Raw genomic sequence first — 17,481 nt, 5'->3', positions numbered from 1 at the left:
GTCATACAGTGATGGTTTGACACTGTTAAGCAGAAATATAGCAGTCCTTTCCCCCTTTACATTTAAAGTCCAAGAGATTTGTAGCCTTCCTAGCTGCTGAGTTTGGTGGCAAATCTTTTGGCTGATGTTCATGTTAACATAAGCGTTTTGCACAACAGGGGAGGTGTGGCCCTAGAGATGGTAATGTAAATAATGAAAAATAATTAAGTCTCAGTATCTGTTGGATGGATTGCCATGAGTTTGGTAATCCCCAAAATGTTCATGTGGCACGAGGGAAACATTTTTGTTTATTTTTTTCAAATACCTCAACAACTGTTATTGGATGATTTGCCATCAATGCCATTTGTTTGGACGTTCATGGTGCCCAAAGGATGAATCCCAATAATTTTGGTGATTCTCTGACCTATCATCCAGCAATCCAAGCAGGTCAAATGTTTCACTAATTCAGGGAAATATATCAATATCTACCTGATGAATTTTCAGAATGTTTTTGTCAGATATTCATGGTTTACTGACTATGATTGTTCATTCCTTTTTATTAAGTGCGATTATCTGCTCAAAATTTTGAGACAACTTGGTTGATGACTAAATACCTGCCAATTATTACTTAACCATCAGCTTCAGATATACATAGTGTTTTATATTTAGCAAATTTTAGAATGCTAAGTGGTAAGCATTGTCTGCTAAATATCTGCATGATAGCATTACAATTGTAAGCATTTTAGCATGCTGAATTTAGAATTTAGCTCAAGAATCCACAGCTGCCAACCCTCTGCCTTGATGAACATAAAGAAAATGTTATACTAGAATTGAAACTTTTCAGCGATTCCATGTTATTGTCTGTGCTTATGAACGATGCAAGTCCAAGTCAAAGCACCCAGCATGGAGTGAATACAACTAAATAGGAATGAATATTGTGGTTCACAAGTTTTAGATATCATTATGTTATAGCTTGGCCATGCACAATGTTAACATAGGATATAATCATTTATTGGAGAGGTTGTTGTAAACAGAACTGCCCTATTTTCCGAGGCCCTTAATTGAATTCTGACCCTCATTCAATTCAATATAACACTTTGTGCCAAAGAAGAGAACTAGAGTGTTTACGCTGCACTGTCCTGTGAGAAACATCTGAACAATGCTGTCAGACACTCCATTAGCTTTCCTGATGTAATTATCCGTAGAGATTCAGTGACACGGACCGGGGCGTCTTTGAATCTGCATCCATCGACAGCCACAACATGTGACCACTCACATGTTACTGTCCTTTCTTCATTTGATGCCCTGTGGTAATTGATTTTTGCCTGAAGGAGCGTTATCACCAAGGCTCTGAAAGGTCAAGTGGTGCATGGTGACAGTTCTATGTGTGGGGAAAGGCAGACAGCACTCAGACATCCACGTCTGTTTGGGGCTGAGGGAGAAGGTGACCTCATTTCATATACACCAGACTCCTAATCTATCTACCCATGGCCGCTGCCCAGCAGCACATGCACAGATCCCATCTCGTGAGCTCATACACTCGTCTGGCTTCATTGAAAAGGAAACTCGGGATAATTTCTCGCACTGTGGATATCATTAAATGTTGGTGTTTGGTATTCAGATGCTATATTCAGCGGGCTGCTAGCATTGCAGAGGCACATCATCCCCTTGTGCAAATGTTGTGGAAAGTTTTCAAAGGGTTGTGAGCTTTAGAGAGGGGGAACAGTGCAGCCTTTGATCTGTGCTGCTGTCTGTGGTGAAGATGTACAGGGCCTGCGATGGCACTACAGCACTCAACCAACAATCGCTCCAGCCGCCCTCCACCCACTTTCATCCCCATAGCCCCCACAATCCTGTCTAGGAACAATGAACACAAAGGGCTGAGGGTGCTATAGCGACAGAAGATCTATCCCTCCACTGGCAGGGCCCGAGAGCCCCTGTACCCTCGTAAATCACCTGCCTAACAATGAGCCTTAGTTTACCCCCTCCCCTCTTCTACTTTCCCCTGTGTTCTTCTCTAACTGTGCCATCAGGAACCTTCTCTCCTCCCATAAACATCCTAATTACCTCGGTGTGAAAGTGCCTTCTTTGTTTATTTTTTGTATACCGCACTGTTCCCGTACCCCCTGACGCCACTTTCTCTTATATTACAGTTTCATGGTGCAGCCTGCAGAAAACATCACCGCACCACTTCTTCTCATAGTCATAATAAGTCAGTACAATCTAAAATCACACATATAATACACATAATGTTACAATCAGCAGAACTTACTCTTTGAAGAGGGAGTAGGATCTTCAGTGTCCACTGAGGACACACAACTTAGAGGAAAACTTCTTGGTTAATAATAATGTTCCAACTTTTTTCAGTATAGCAAGAAATATTGAAGCCAGTCAACTTTTTTGGCTTTGCAGAAGACACTGTATACTGTCAAATAAAGAGATACAGATACGGATAGTAGCTTTGAGCTTCATTTCTGCTCAATATGACATTCTTGAGAAGTATTTCTGTTCACATTTTTGCATGAGTGAATTTCAAAAGAAATATCTCCTTGTTAGCTCTTGTCAAAATTTTTGAGTGGTTCAGTCAAATACCATTTTTTCCTTCTCTGACTGTTTCATCTGAATAATTATCAGTAGGTTGTTCATGTAGAATTATTTTATTATTTCATGAGAAACACTAGTCATAAACTGGTTGGAGATAAGATAAACATTATTCTTTTTCTAACCGTCTCTCACCCTTTTGAATTGGCAGGTGTAAATGAGACAGACATTGCTGGAGTTCAGGCAGAAGAATAGATTGTTCAGTAATCTTGGGCATGTCAAGGCCCAAAGGGCTAAAACGGCAATGCACTCCATTCACAAATATAATAAATATATCAAACATTTATGTTTAAAAAGCCACTTGCTTCTTCCCACTACATTGCTTAAACCAAAACCAAAACGTGCAGAGCGTGCCATCAGTGTTCTACGTTATCTTTTATTCACCCCACTTCAACATTAGGAGTCAAGTTTGAGGCAATGGCCCATGAGTCACACTGCTAACTGCTCAAGGTAGGGGGTAAGTCCTCTCTGTGTCTTAGCTCGGTACAGAGGCTGACATGGAAGGACAGGAATTTTTACTCAAGGCTGGGGTTGTGCATATTCTTCTGGTTCAGACGAACAGGGAAATATAAATAGAGGTTTGAAGGGGAGGCAGCAGAGAAGCCTTTTGTACCCTGAGCTATTTATATTCCTCTGGGGCGGCTCAAACCTTCATCCTTCAAACCAGCCTCAGTGCTGGTGGACTTTAATGCCTGTCCTGGTGCACCTCCCTGTCATTTGATCACAATCCATTAAACCATTATGCACACTAAAAGCACTAACAGGGTATCTGAAAACTGCTTCCATTTCCTTTAGCAGATATCCTCTCTGTGTTCTCGCATAGGTGAACAAACAGGCTAAATATTTCTGAAGGGCACTGCCTCTGCCTGGAGGTCTCTGGACTGCATGCAAGTTTGCACATACTTGAAAATGACTGTGGTCGTCTAAACAGACTGTTGGGCTTAGCCGTTACGTTCAGAGACTAAATTGTATCCCATGTGTTGAAAATAAAGCCCCTCTCCTTCACAGGACCCCAGTGCCACCTGAGGAATGTGACCTCACCCTTCCCAGTGTCCAGCAGGATAACCAAACATGGCTGACCCCTTTCACCTGTAAAACATTTAATTGAAAACAGTTTTGGAAGTTTGTAGTAGAGCTGGAAGTGTTCTTCAAAGCCTTGCTTTAATTATCCTCAAGAGCTTAACAGACTGGTGTGACATTTTTACTACATGACTTACAAGCACGTAAACGGCGATCAAATGAGGAACAGAAGCAGCACAGCAGACTCTTGTTTTGGGAAGTTTGCAGGAGTACATTTGCACCTTATTTGACTTCCTTCAGACTACAAATGCCTTAATGGCAAAAGAGACTTTCACTTTCTCCCCACTGTGTTTTTTTTAATAAAGGCAACTAAAGATAATCAGAGTTTCAGCTCAGCTCTTCACAGCATAAACTGCCAAACTTTGTCTGTCACATTATTGTTGCTCCGCAAATAGATGCAAACTGGCCCAGGGATCTAATGTTGATTAAAAAGATACAAATGGACATTTGTAAAGATGTATCTGGATGCCAGAGCTGCATCCTGGCAAAACTTGCATTCACTCCATTTACACAGTTGTAGCAGGAAAATCAACTAAGCGGTTGGTAAAGAACACCCTCAAGATAAACTCAGTAGTCGATGAATCAACTCAAAGAAGGGGTATCTGTAACTCTCAGCTGGGTACTATAAATTAGCCTAAAATATCTGTTCTGTTTAATGCCAGCAAAAGCAAACCTCTTGGTATTTGCTAGTTTCAGTAAATACTCACTCTTCCTCCTGTGTGCATTGGAGGGTAAATGTAAATTCTGAGTGTGTGCAGCAGCAGCAGTCTACAGGTGTCACACCATCACATTATAGGAATTGAGTCAGAACTGCACATTCATCCACTGGCTTTGCACTTGAGCTGACTGAATATGAGTTCTGACTTCGCCTCAGGCTGAGGCCCACTACACTGCTGGGCAGACTATAAAAAGACTTGAACATCACAGTCTGGAATTTGCAAACCTTTGCTGTTTTGTGGCACAGAGTTGCATACGCACTTTGTTTAAAAATCATGTAATTTGTCTCAAGATGAAGCCAGTAAAGACTAAGGGGCCCTCATTACATGTTGGCGCATTTGAAAAGGGTGAAGTGGAATGGAAAAAGGTCTTGGTATGTGAACTGTCTCTCACGGAGTGTCTGAGAGTGATTCTTGTTTTGTTGAGGGTGATGGTAATAGCACAGGAATGTGTGAAAAGACGGGCACTAATCTTGACAGTCTTTCACCAAGTGAAAGAGATCATTGGGTGCTGAATAAGGGCACACTAAACTAAACCCTTTTTTATGTTGCATTTATGGAAAAAGAATTGCACCTGAGCTTGAACATTTTTTAGATGAGCCACAGATACAAATGCAGCTGAAACAGATACTGAAATAAAAGACACACTGTTACATTGTTAATGGCTTCCCTGTCACTACACGAGCCTTGTCAGCTGCCTGATCGGTACCGTGCATGTTCAGCGCTCAACAGAGATAAAAAAGAAGCGAGATGCCTCACTCATCAGCTATTTTCATTATCAGCTCCAGAAAAAAAAATTCTAATTCAGAGCGTTTTTGATTAAAACCTTAAAGTTTGATTGTCGAATGTAATGGCTGGATTACCTGCCAAGAAACTGTGGATCATAAGCCAAGGTTTAACCATACTCTGAGGCATTTGAAAAATGGAATTATACCTTAAAAGAGGTAATATTTTAGTTAGCCAGCACATCTGTCAAGAATCTCAGACAAGACAAGGAGAAGTTCTTATGAAATTTGCTGGAAACGTCAGCATTAGGCCATGGAACAAATGATTAAACATGTTTATTTATAGACATACCCTTGAATAACCAATAGTGACACTCCAGTCCAATTCCTGAGGGTATCTTTAACTTAAATTAAGAAAGTTTATGACTAGTAGCATGTCAGCCTCACACTGATTCAGATGCTGTTGTTTGTGCCTCATTCAGTGTCCCAATTATGCAGGACAAGATAAAAAAGTAGGAGAAGCCTAATCCAGTTATAGTTGTAGAACAAATATTGCTCTGCAATTACAGTATTGTCACATAAAAACAGAAAATGGAACCTTTTGATCTGAAGTGATGTCATTTAAACAGAGCTTTATTTCCCTAAATGAAGGGAAAATTGCCTTTTCGCAAGACAAAAGCCCCCAACAGATTGGACTGTAATCCTGTGCATCGCTGAGTAGGCATTTTTCAAGGGGAAAATAAAACATGATGGTAAGAGTCATTAGATAAGGGCTTTTTTTCTGAGCTATGCCATTGTTGGAATAAACAACAGTCAGCCTGTGGTAGAGCAGATCATGGCCCTGCAGACTGTACATTATGATTTTGTCAGCGCCGTTACACTGTGCAACCATTGTCCTTAAGGATTTAGGGCAGCAAAGTCACTATTATTTTTAAAAGCACTTTTATGCACTTTTTGGCTGACCTGCTTTCTGTATAGTGCATATTTAGTTGAACTTACTTATTAAAGTTTGAAGGTGAAAAAGTGTTTCCCAAGAAATGTATTCTCGGCAGAGTGGAAAAAGCTTTTGAAGTGCTGTTTATTATTAGATGTCATTAAAGCCTCCTTTGAAACTGAAGATTATAAAAACATTATTTTTTTGTAATGAAACGCCATATATATTTTCAAACGACTTGTCGTACCTCCCTTCGGTCTACTTTTGGTATGTGCTTTTGCTCCTCGCTCCTTCTCTGTTTCTCCCTGCATCTGGCATCTCGAATGGAAGCGAAAAACACGATTTTAACAGATGCAGCTTCATCGGAGGTGTCTGGCTGTCAAAGCATGCCTTGTTGCTGAACATTAACCTTTCTACCATCTGTTTCACACCGTACATTCTGACAGAGTAAAGCTGACTTCAGGAGCTTTGATTACACCTCTTGGATTATTCATACACCTTGTACATTTATTTTACAAGGCCCAGGCGTAGGATGGCTAGACTTTAGAGAATATAGCTTTTGTCAGACAGTAGCAGATATTCCTGGAAACAGTATACAGTATATCATTACTATCTATTATATGAATTTGGAACCAGTTGGAACCATTTGGACATTTCCTACATTTTCCGGAACAGTGTTCTTATTAATGATCCTAATGATCGGTGGGTTCTACGTGTTTGTATGTGCAACAAGGTTCTGGGGTCAATTTCTCAATGTGCTTGTTCCAAACTGAGATATCTCAACCACAGATGATAGAGTCGGACTGCCGTGACATTTTGTACAGACATCTGTGATCCCCATGAAACCCAATGACTTTGCTGATCCCTCAACTCAAGTACTATCATGTCAGGGTGAAAATTTTTATTTGGATTTGTGACATTCAGGTCCGCCTCAGCAGCACTTCCTGTCAAGTGGTAATTTGCAAATGTTAATACATGAAGACAATGCATGCTGGCGTTAGCATTTAGCATCATACAGCATCAAAGGGCCACTAAAGTGGCTGTAGTCCAGGACATTCTGGATTCAATTATTTGAGTGTTGAGTCTCATTGTACATGGCAGGGCCATTTTTTGGATGCGATGGCATGTGCCGCTTCCCAGCTTTGCATTCTTGACCAGCACACCCTCTGACAACCACCCAAAGACATACTGGCTGCATACTGGATGAGCAACACTCATGGGCCGACAGCTCTGGGATTCCAAACTGGACCAGCGTGGTGGCTCGTTTGGAAACTTTCTCTCATATGCTGAAGTAGTTCACTGAAATGAACTGGCGAGAAATAAGCCACACAGTTGTTGAATCTGTCTTCATTTGATCTCAGCAGTGTTTAGCTTTTTACAGTTTTTCAGGAGTTTCCAGAGGCGCCAAGACCTGATTTGCATATGTTAGCGTAGACCTCAACTTTATGCAAATGAGGAGTGTGAAACGCTCTCGAAACGTGATGCTACACTACCAGAATGTATTGCACAGCTGCTTACACAGACATTGAATTAGGAGGATAGAAATGAAAGATGTGAACTGAAATCTTATAACCAGTTGTTCAAATGTTGATACTTTGGTTTACCAGTCAGTATTTGACGTCCCCCAATACATCTTTTAAAATAGACGGTATGTGAACTGGTGAAAATAATCCTTAAAACAATAATCACAACTTTAAATTCTAAAATGGACACAGGCAAAACACACATGTACAGATTTATGAAGAAAATAAAGAGCAATGCTTCTTCTTTAATCCGCTCCCGTGAGTATTCCAAAGCACTTCATGGATTTTTAAACAGGGTTATGAAACTCACTCAGCGCTTAAATGGCTTAAATGGAATGTGATATTGCAAATCACATAAGAGAAAGAAATGCACCGCAATTGAAGTTACGTGAATATTTTTTTTTTTTTTTTTGGTAGGCAACGTTGGTTGGCTGAATTTGTAATGGTATTGTTGAAAGTAAATAGATCTAAACGTAATGGTGCATGGTTGGCCAGGTCTTTCATTTAGAGCAAATGGGGCAGTAACATTCGGGGAGATGAAATACCAGGCTTGTGGAATGCAAAACGTCAGCCATTTCCCCTCCGTTTGGGATTTCTCCTTTCTCTCCCCTCTCTCTTTTTTTCAGTCCAGTTATTCTTTTTCTCTCCTCTGTAAGTCCAGACGTCTCTCAAAGTTGTCCTTCTTAGTTAAGCTTCCATCGGCGTTATTAGATTAACATTCCTTCTTGGCCTTGGTCACAGTCATAGATATTTGAATGTGAATTCTTTCACGTACGTCCCACCCCTCCCTTATATCAAGTGCAGCGAGAGGAACGGGACAAAGAGGCAGAGAAAAAGGAGCTGTGTGTGCATGTGTGTGTGCAGGGTGTAAAAATTTGCAGAGTACCGGGTGCCTTAGCCTCAAAAGGGGCAACTTTTGTTTTGTGTGTGAGCCCCTGTCCCCCCCCCCCCAATCTTCTCTTTTTCCTCGTCTAGGCCAACAAGGGGGAGGGGTCGATGGGTTGACAGACAGACGCAGCTTGAGTGTATAGAGGGAGCTGGTCCCACCCCAGTTAGATGCCAGACATAGACCCAATGAGAGAGAGAGAGAGAGAGGGAGAGGGAGAGAAGGGGAGCTGCTACTCTTCCAGCTCCTGCTGCCTGTCTGGGAACCCTCCTTTCTATTAACACACCTCCTCTTTCCCCCTTTTTCTCTCAGCCCTGGAGGTTTTTGTTCTCTCTCTGGCTAACTTTTTTTTGTTGACTGAGTGTGTGCGCGCACGAATGCACACAGTTCAATTCAGCTCCATTCCTTTTTCTTGCATTCCTGTTTGCGTCAGAGAGGGGGGGAATTCTGCGGGAGCAACGGCTCCCTGTGCCCTTCATCTCTCTCTAGTCCCTACATACATAAAGCATCCCAGCAAAGGAGAAATCCCTTTTTTTCAGCTGTGTCAAACCAGCCTGGGCTAGCCAGAATCACACTGGATGTAGAGTTATTTTACTTCCAAAATAAAAGCGTTGCAGCTCCGACAAAAACGGGACCGCTCATCATTGTCAATCATTCTGATTTAATGTCCAATTAAAGAAATACAAACTTTCTGCAAATGGTGAGATAGGTTGTGAATCCAAATCCCTCTCAGCCCTTTCTAATGTTATTAAAATGAATTACAACTAATTAAGTACATCAAAAGACATTTAGGTTAGAAATTGCTGTTACTTTTGAAAAACTGATGTGCAAATTCTACTGTATTTGACGTGCATGTGTGTCTTTAGATCTCCAACATGGCCCACAGGTGCATTGTGAGCAAGCTGGGCTTATAGGCCTGAAGTTATCAATGACACTGACTGTTATTTTATCCTGGGGGGCCTGAACTTTTTCCCTCGTTGTGCCAAAACTGAAACGTAATGTTAGGCCACGCACCAAAAGCAAACACCGATGGTACTGTATTGTCAAGAAACAAAATAATACTATACTGACTTCAAAGTGTCACTGTGCCCACTGCTCTTATAATTAAATTATATTAATAATTTAGGGGCCTACATGTTTAAAACACAAGAATAAAACAGCACACAAATATTATATCATCATATTACATTTATTTATATATTAATTAAAAAAAAGAAATTTCCCTCTAGAATCGTCCAGCAGGCCAAACTGACCCTTAGGGTGGTCACCACTTTGGACAGTTCTGCTCTAAACCTAGCCTGCGACCATGACATTGACCTAAAAGAGACCCTTTAATTACAGCTGACTGTATGTTTGGTGACACAAAATGCTCTATTAACATCTGTTAATAGGTAGATGTTGCTTTCTTTGCTCAGTCAGCCTGTCGAACATGTATTTTAGATTTGAGACCCGTTCTAAAGACATTGAAAGCAACAGTAACCTTAATACCTTATTGAACCATTTTCTCTTGTAACAAACAGTATAACTACACCGGTCCAGTTAATTAATGGCCACGATTCATACAGATGTCTTTTCAGGGTTTATTTGCTCCTTCTCTCTGTCTCAGCAGACACCCAAACACCGTGAAAACTACAACAAAATAAAAAACATAAAGGTTTCACAAATCACATACAGTACATACAAATCACATATAGTACATAAACCAGTGTCCATTAAACAAATAAAGGAAAGTGTGCACCTCTTGGACCACATGTAGAACAGCTTATCTCTGGAGTGGCTTCTTCATCATCAACAGCCACGCTGTTCTTACCCAAAATGCCACTGAAGCGACCTCACCCCTGACCTCACATTTCCCAAAATGCTCTGCAATATATTGTTGTTCTTATGTTCAAGTATCTTTTAGACAGGGCTTAAATCAAAGCTGTTATCTTGTATTTATAATAGAAACATACACAACAAACACATCAATCAAACTGTCTCTGAGACAGTTACAAACAGGATACTAATCTAATCTTTATCTAATCTTTATTTTATTTGACCATACTACCCCTTGATTGACTGATCTTGACTTATATGAACAACATACTTCTACGTTTTTCTTCTTTAGCGTTTTGTAGTTGCCAGCACATGTGCAATCCGAGTAGCTGTCTTTCTGCGACCGTGCGTAAACGCTATTATTTTGAAAGGCTCGCCCCCGCGCTTCCTGTGTGTCCCCGTCTAACTGTGTGCGGCTGCACTCAGCTGAGTAGAGGATGGCTGCCTGCGTCTGAGCTGCTGCCTCTGCGCTCACAGAGGGGAAACTCAACGTAAATAGACCAGGGAAACGTGAGGAGACGAGAGGAGGAGAGGAGGGAAAGGAGAACTTTCCCGACAGGAGGAAATAGTTGTCACACGTTTCACCGGGAGGTTTTGCTTTTGTCGGGATCGAAAGGGGGGGATTTTTTTGGACCATGCCTGCTGAAGTGAAACAGGTTAGTGTTGCTGTGTCTGCCGGTCTCCTCTCTCTCCTCTCATCGTGTCTCCAGCCTCTCTGACTCTTCTTGTCTTTCTCCTCCTCATAATTGATCTCTCAGTGTTTGCGTTTTGTTGCATACCTATCATTTCTACCCAGGAGCATCGCTCTTCATGTCTTTTATGTGGCTATTTCAACCAGTTTTATTACATGAGAGCAGAGATTCTCAGATTTATCGATGTCCTTCAGGAGGATACGTGTGTGAGTGTGTTTCTACGAATGTGTAGTCTGTGTGCACGTGTGTATGTGGTATGCGTGCATGTGCACAGATTACTGCATTACATCAGTCCCAGTAAGTAAAGACTATGTCCTTACACTACTTAGGGACATTTCAAGTTGTAAATACTCTTGACCATGATGTGTTGGTCCTGTGTGTGTGTGTGTGTGTGTGTGTCATGCTTTGCAGTAAAGCAGTGCTGTGACTTATGAGTTCCCTGACACATTCATGGGCTTAGCCATGTCAGTACCACCTATGGAATGACTGCTGTGATCATGGGACAAGCAGTGAAGTATTGAAAGTTTGTCCCTGATCATCGCCTGTGAGGCTCTGAATGAGCCCGGGCCAGGATTTATAGCCTACGGGCTGTAGTGCCAATTGTGTGAGAGACATGGCATTAAAGCCTTTTGTCTTTTCACTTGCACAGATACCGTAGGAATGTGCTTTTGTTAGCTCGCTTGCGAGTGTGTTACTGTGTCTGTGTGTGTGTGTGTGTGTGTGTGTGTGTACCAGGGCATGATGTGCATACATTATTGGAAGTGTTCTCTGTGTTTGAAGCGCATCCACAGACAGCCTACGCCATCACAACGCTCTTTTCCCCCGTTGAGCTTGGCAGCGCTCAGATGCTCAAAAAAAAAGGAAGACAGACATCCAAAAAGAGCGAAAACAGAGGAAAAAAATCTGATTGAATAAGGTCAACTTCTCATCGGCACTGCTCTCCTCCGCTGGGCTGAGAGGGGCGGAGTTACCAAACCCCTGTCTGGCGGAGAAAAACATTCTGTCAGCTCTCCACGCCGCTCTGATAATAATACATTAACAGTTGCCCCCGTTGATGAGTGCCACAAGATAACTGGAGGAGCTGTTTTTCTCCCTCACACACTCTTTGTTCTTTCCATGCCTTGTTTTTGATAAGTTTGAAGGCTGTACTTGCAAGCCGGTGGATCAGGAGCAGGGCAAAAGGTGCCTGTTGGAATCCTAGCTTGGATTATGTGAATGGGTTGAAATGCATGTCAACAGCCTGAGAGTAGGTCCTCCCCAGATGCATCCTAAAATGGGTTGGAGAGGTGCTGAATGTCTCCCTGCGTCCGTGACCCCCGTAAGACTGAGATACTTGGCATACTTGAGTGTAGGCTGGCATCGTGGGGCGACCTTTTCAACTCATCTGGACATTCCTCAGCTTTGGAGCACCTGCTTGTGCGGTGCGGTCAGGAAAAGGGGGGTGAAGTGTGTCCAAGTCACACTTAAGCCATAAATGGATCGATTTCATTGTCCATGTTGTTGTTTTGGTCGTTCATTCATCTTGCTTTTACTTAGTTATTGCTGTCGAGCTGTTTGGAACAGGAGTTGAACCTATTTGAACCTCTTCAAGCTGCCACTTTTAGCAATGATGTCCTGTGTTCTACTCTATATGTCCCTCACGTTGTCCAATAGTTTAAAATAAGTTTATACACTTTTGGTATTTAGATAGCCTGGGGAGATGAGAGAGATGCTGATCTGCCTTGACCTCATCTTAATGCTGCAGCAGAGCTTATAGTAAATGAGTTTTAGCCCACTGAAGATTACTGCATAGCCCTCAATTAGTGGGGGTGCCTGCACCAGACCATGTCTGAGTTAAATATAAACTGCCCTCTATTTTAGAACTTTACACCAGCAGGGTAGCGCCCAAATCCTCTGAATTTAGTTGCAGAGGTCGAAGCGTCTTCTAGCTCATGAAAAATACAAGAACAGATTTGTCGTGAAGGAGAAAGGAAAACATCATGAATAATCCAATAGTCATCATCTTGCCAAGGTCTATCAAAAAAACTGACTTAACTTCTCCGCAAGCTAGAAGGACCTGTCTGAATAGCAAAATAATTCATCAGTGATTCAGCCAAGGACTAAAGGAGGTCTTGTCTTCAGACTGCAGGTTACTGCCAGATTCCTGACAGCTCGCAGGGCTGCAGCTTCTGAGCGGTCCCATCTCTCCGATGCTGTTTGATTTCTCACCGAAATTAAAAATCCATCAAACTTCTCTCCATCTTTTTTTCTTCGGAGCTGTTTTTGTATGACGGCTCGACCGTCCTTTTGCACATTCTCTTCCATTCCTTTCCTCCGGCTCCTGTTTTGTGACTGCAGAAGATGTCGCGCAGATCAATATTTGAAGACATGTGGAGCATGAGGAGTGGTATTGCTTGGAGAGCGGAGGTGATACAAGAATAATGCCAGTGACCGGAAATATATGAACGGTCAATAGCTGTTGAGAAAGCAATAATGCAAGGGGCAATTACCAGGGGGTTGGGTGCAGGATGGGGTGGGGGTTGGACTCAAGAGTATCTGTTGTGTTTTGAAGGCGAGAGGGTATGATCATATGGTGGTAAGTGCCTGGTGACTGGTGATACCAGATGGCCTTCCCACCACACGGTCTGGCCATACTCCTCATGTTTCTCATACCTTTCACATGGCTGCTCCTCTCGCATGACCCGTGACACAACATAGTTTGACATGTTACAGTATCGGGCACCCCGCCCACCATCCACCCAAGAGCTGCCCGCTTACCATCCTACCCACCTACGCCTGTTGTTTTTTAGTAACTTGAACTGAATTTACATGTGAACAGCTGAGGCCATATATGTTCCTCCACATGGTAACTACCCCTCTTCCATCCACATGCCACATCTTACATGTATGTGCTCCTCAGTCCAGCAATAAGAGCTCAATATGATACTTTGCATATGCAAATCCAAAGTGCTAAACAAAAGATGTATTTTAGTGTTATTAGCTTGGGATCATAAATTGACATCGTCATTTTATTTTATCTGTTAATGTCCTCTGACAGTGTGTTAACATGATATGCCAACCATTTTCTGGCACAGCTTCACATATTGAATATCAAATATTTTTGAACTATTGTCCAGATAACACAACAAACTGGAAAATGCCAATTTGAATTCTGGGATTTTCAACGATTTTACAGACTAAACAATTAAGGGAATACAACTATTGATTATTTTCACTTTTAATTAATCCCTTTCTTGATCAATCGATCATATATATATGTGTATATATATATATATATATATATATATATATATATATACATATATATATATATACACAAATATCTGCTAATATTGATTTCCTTAAACAGTGCTATGCTTATAAAAACTATGCTACAATTACTATTTTTTTGTTATTGACAGTTTAGTTTGAAGTCTCTTGATGCAATAGTAAATGGTAAACAGATTTGCATTGATATAGTGCTTTTCTAGTTTATCACTCTCTCACACGGCCATTGTTAGCAATTTGGGATTCAGGATTTTGCCCAAGAACACTTTGATGTGCAGGTTTGGGTATCGAACTAGCATTGAACCAGTGTTGAATCCTGAGCCACTGTTGCCCCACAACACAACACCATACCAGACATCCCATCCAATAAATGGGTTATAACAAACACTCAAATACACGCTGTCCTACCTGACCCCAGCAACCACTAGACTTTGCTATGGGCAGTTATACACGTATAAATCTACGTATGATATATAAACACACTGTCATGTATTTGGCGTCTACTTTGTCGTTGTGTTCTCTGGAGCCTTCATGGTCTGTGCCACTCAACCCTTGGCACTGCAGATCTCCCCTCTTCCCCCTGCCTTGGCTCCCCCTCTCTCTGTCCTAACCCATTTGGCTGGCTGACAGTGTGACCGATGCAGGCCTGCACTCGCTCACTCACTGTCTGACCACTGGCAAGGAGCATAATGCTCTCTCAGCTTTCATCATCACGCTGATGAAATTAAAAAAAGGTGAGTGGCAGTAAATTGGAATGGTGGAGGGGAGGAGGGAGAGAGATGCTCGAGATGGATGCTCTCATATTGCTATGTTTGGAAACGGCATTGGGGAGAAGAAGCATCGCATTAATGAGATGGCAGCTTATTATCTCGCTAGAGCTGCCGTTGTTTTTTTTTGTTTTTTTACCTATTCAGCTCTTCAGCATGCCTCTTATCAGAAATGTGTGCAGGGTGCATATAGGGAGAATCTTGAGTGCTCACATGTATTTAATGCACATTTTTGAAAACATTACATTGCGTGTTCCCCTGGTTTACCTTTCGTTTAATGAACTCCCAATCACTTCCTAATGACTACTTGGCTGATTGAGAGTTTTTTGTGCTTTCCCTGCTGCCAAATACGTTAAATCCTCCAGAGGAGAGGTGTAGACACCGTATCAGCCCACTCTCTTCCGTTCACACACAAATGCACACACACACACACACACACACACACACACACACACACCGGAGGCTACACAGGAACATCAATTGGATCCCCAGCTTATTTACTCAGTGTTTGTCTGCAGGCTACAGACAGGGTAGCCCTGTTTATAGGCGAGTGGGATTCATCGTTTCCCTGACTGTGTCCAATAAACACCTTTCTATCTGTGCTGCTGGAAGCCAGCAACAAGAGCCATGTTTTCGATCGGGTAGATCGATCGGGTAGATAAGAAAGCCACTTGCCGCAGAGAAAGCAGAAGAGGCTCAGTGGAAGGGGCTGACCAGAAAGCAACAACTCATTACATGTAAAGTAAAGTCATGCCGGTAGGCAAATTAGGGCTGTGTTTATTGTAGTGACAATATTTCCATGATAATCTCATATCCTAATGGTGGTGTGATTACATAATGGCAACAGTTTGGTTATTACACAACCTGATGCTCCAGTTTAAGAGATAAAAACACCACTCTGCTGTTAGGATGAAACCATGATCACTCAGGTCTGATATCAGTGATGCTGCCAATGTTCATAGTGATGATGGTGATGGTTAAGATTGAGTTATTGAACAGATTAAAAGCAGTTTGGTAGCTTTGTGAAGAAGAAATATTTTCCCAATGTGCTGTCAGAATGACCAGTGTGCTTGCACGCATGTATGTGTATGTGCACATTTTCCAATGCATGCGCTTGTGTTTTTGTGTGCGTTTGCATGTGTCACCGCTGTAATTGGCTTTCCTGCAGGGACTGTGGTTAAAGTTGCAGTTTTGACAGTTCTTTGGGCAGCACCCGGTGAGCTTTAGAGCCTGTGATTGATGACACCAAGGGCTGCAAATTCCCATTTTCCCAGCATCTGTACGATAGAAAAACAGCTTGCAATGTGAGTGTTGATGTCTAGAAGTCCTGTGGCTGAAACTGATCCTAATTGACAGCCAGACTGGTCCGTAAATGTCTCAGTATAATGTTGACAGTAAAGATTTAATTTCCGCTAGGTGAAGGAAACAATCGTTCAAGTGCATTAGATGGACTACAGGAACATAAACAGTACTCAAGATACCCCGTAAGAGTAGTTGATTTATTGATATGATCCATGCTATTTCTCTTGAGTGCAAGGTCCATGAAGACAATAAAGGGGACGTTTTTCCTCGATTCCTTCCTTCCTCTTCCCCCTCTTGCGCTCCATCTCTGCTGCCACGCTCCATCCTGGGAACACTGCTGCCACCAGACCATCAATTGGAGAGGGGTCTGGCTCTGGGGCCTTTTCAAAAGAACTGGGGCTTCTTTGACAGATATGTATAGTTCATATAGGCTCCGCCCCAGGCATCCTGCAGCTGGGGACCTCTTAGAGGGGCCCTGAGGGGGAAGGTCAAAGTCCTCATAAAGCTTCCCTCAACCAGAAACGCAGGAACAAACGCCTCCCTGCTTCTCCCTTTCTCTTTTTAACCCCTCCTGTACCTTCCATATTGTGCAAGGCGGTACATGCAGAGCGGTCGTGGGGGCTGGGGGAGCGAGATATGGCTCAGGCTCCTCTTGCATGTTTAGTCTGGAACTTTCTTTTGAGGGATTAGCCCACTTCCTGCCTCTGGGCCGGTCGCTGGAAGTAGTCGGGATGCCGCGGAAAGCATCGATCCTCCATCATCTTACCATCTGTCTCATGCTGCCTTTTGGGATTAATCATTCCCTCTGACAGCTCTCTAGTAGGGCTCTATCAGTGCCGGCTGACCATTCAGATTACACTGACATGTGTTGGTGCGATGAGCTTTTACAAGGCATCTCTGATTCATTTAGTTAAACTGCTGTAAGGAGTCATCACAGTTGTAGGGTTTCTGAAAATCAGTTGAAGCCATAACACTTTTTTTTCCAGCTATGTACAGTAAGATGGAAGAAAATTCCTTCAGTAAATCCACATGTTTTATTGATTATCCTGTGTCACACTTAGCTGTCTAAATGTTGCCAATTTTGTTCCTCTGAAGTAATGACTGGTTGGATGAGGCATACACCATTGACCAGCTCTGCACGTCAATCTGTGCTCATATGTAACACATCTGTTGGCAGCGTTCAGCTGTAAACAG

General features: G+C 42.3%; 1 protein-coding gene across 12 annotated transcripts in view; it reads left to right on the top strand.

Moving 5' to 3' along the window:
* arvcfb (ARVCF delta catenin family member b) overlaps nt 1–17,481 on the top strand; it is a 223,693-nt gene that overhangs the window by 94,614 nt on the left and 111,598 nt on the right. For 2 of the 12 annotated variants that reach the window (XM_030418253.1, XM_030418252.1), the window contains exon 1: nt 10,661–10,915. The exons of the other annotated variants lie outside the window; for them this stretch is intronic. In XM_030418253.1, coding sequence (XP_030274113.1) covers nt 10,895–10,915 — 21 coding nt within the window. In that variant the 5' untranslated portion in view covers nt 10,661–10,894. Of the gene's footprint in view, nt 1–10,660; nt 10,916–17,481 lie in introns of those variants that run through there. 12 annotated transcript variants of the gene reach the window in all.

Source organism: Sparus aurata, chromosome 5 (assembly GCF_900880675.1).
Source record: "Sparus aurata chromosome 5, fSpaAur1.1, whole genome shotgun sequence".
NCBI lineage: Eukaryota > Metazoa > Chordata > Actinopteri > Spariformes > Sparidae > Sparus > Sparus aurata.
The sequence above is the reverse complement of the archived record's forward strand: the minus strand, read 5'-3'. Positions and strand labels throughout refer to the sequence as shown.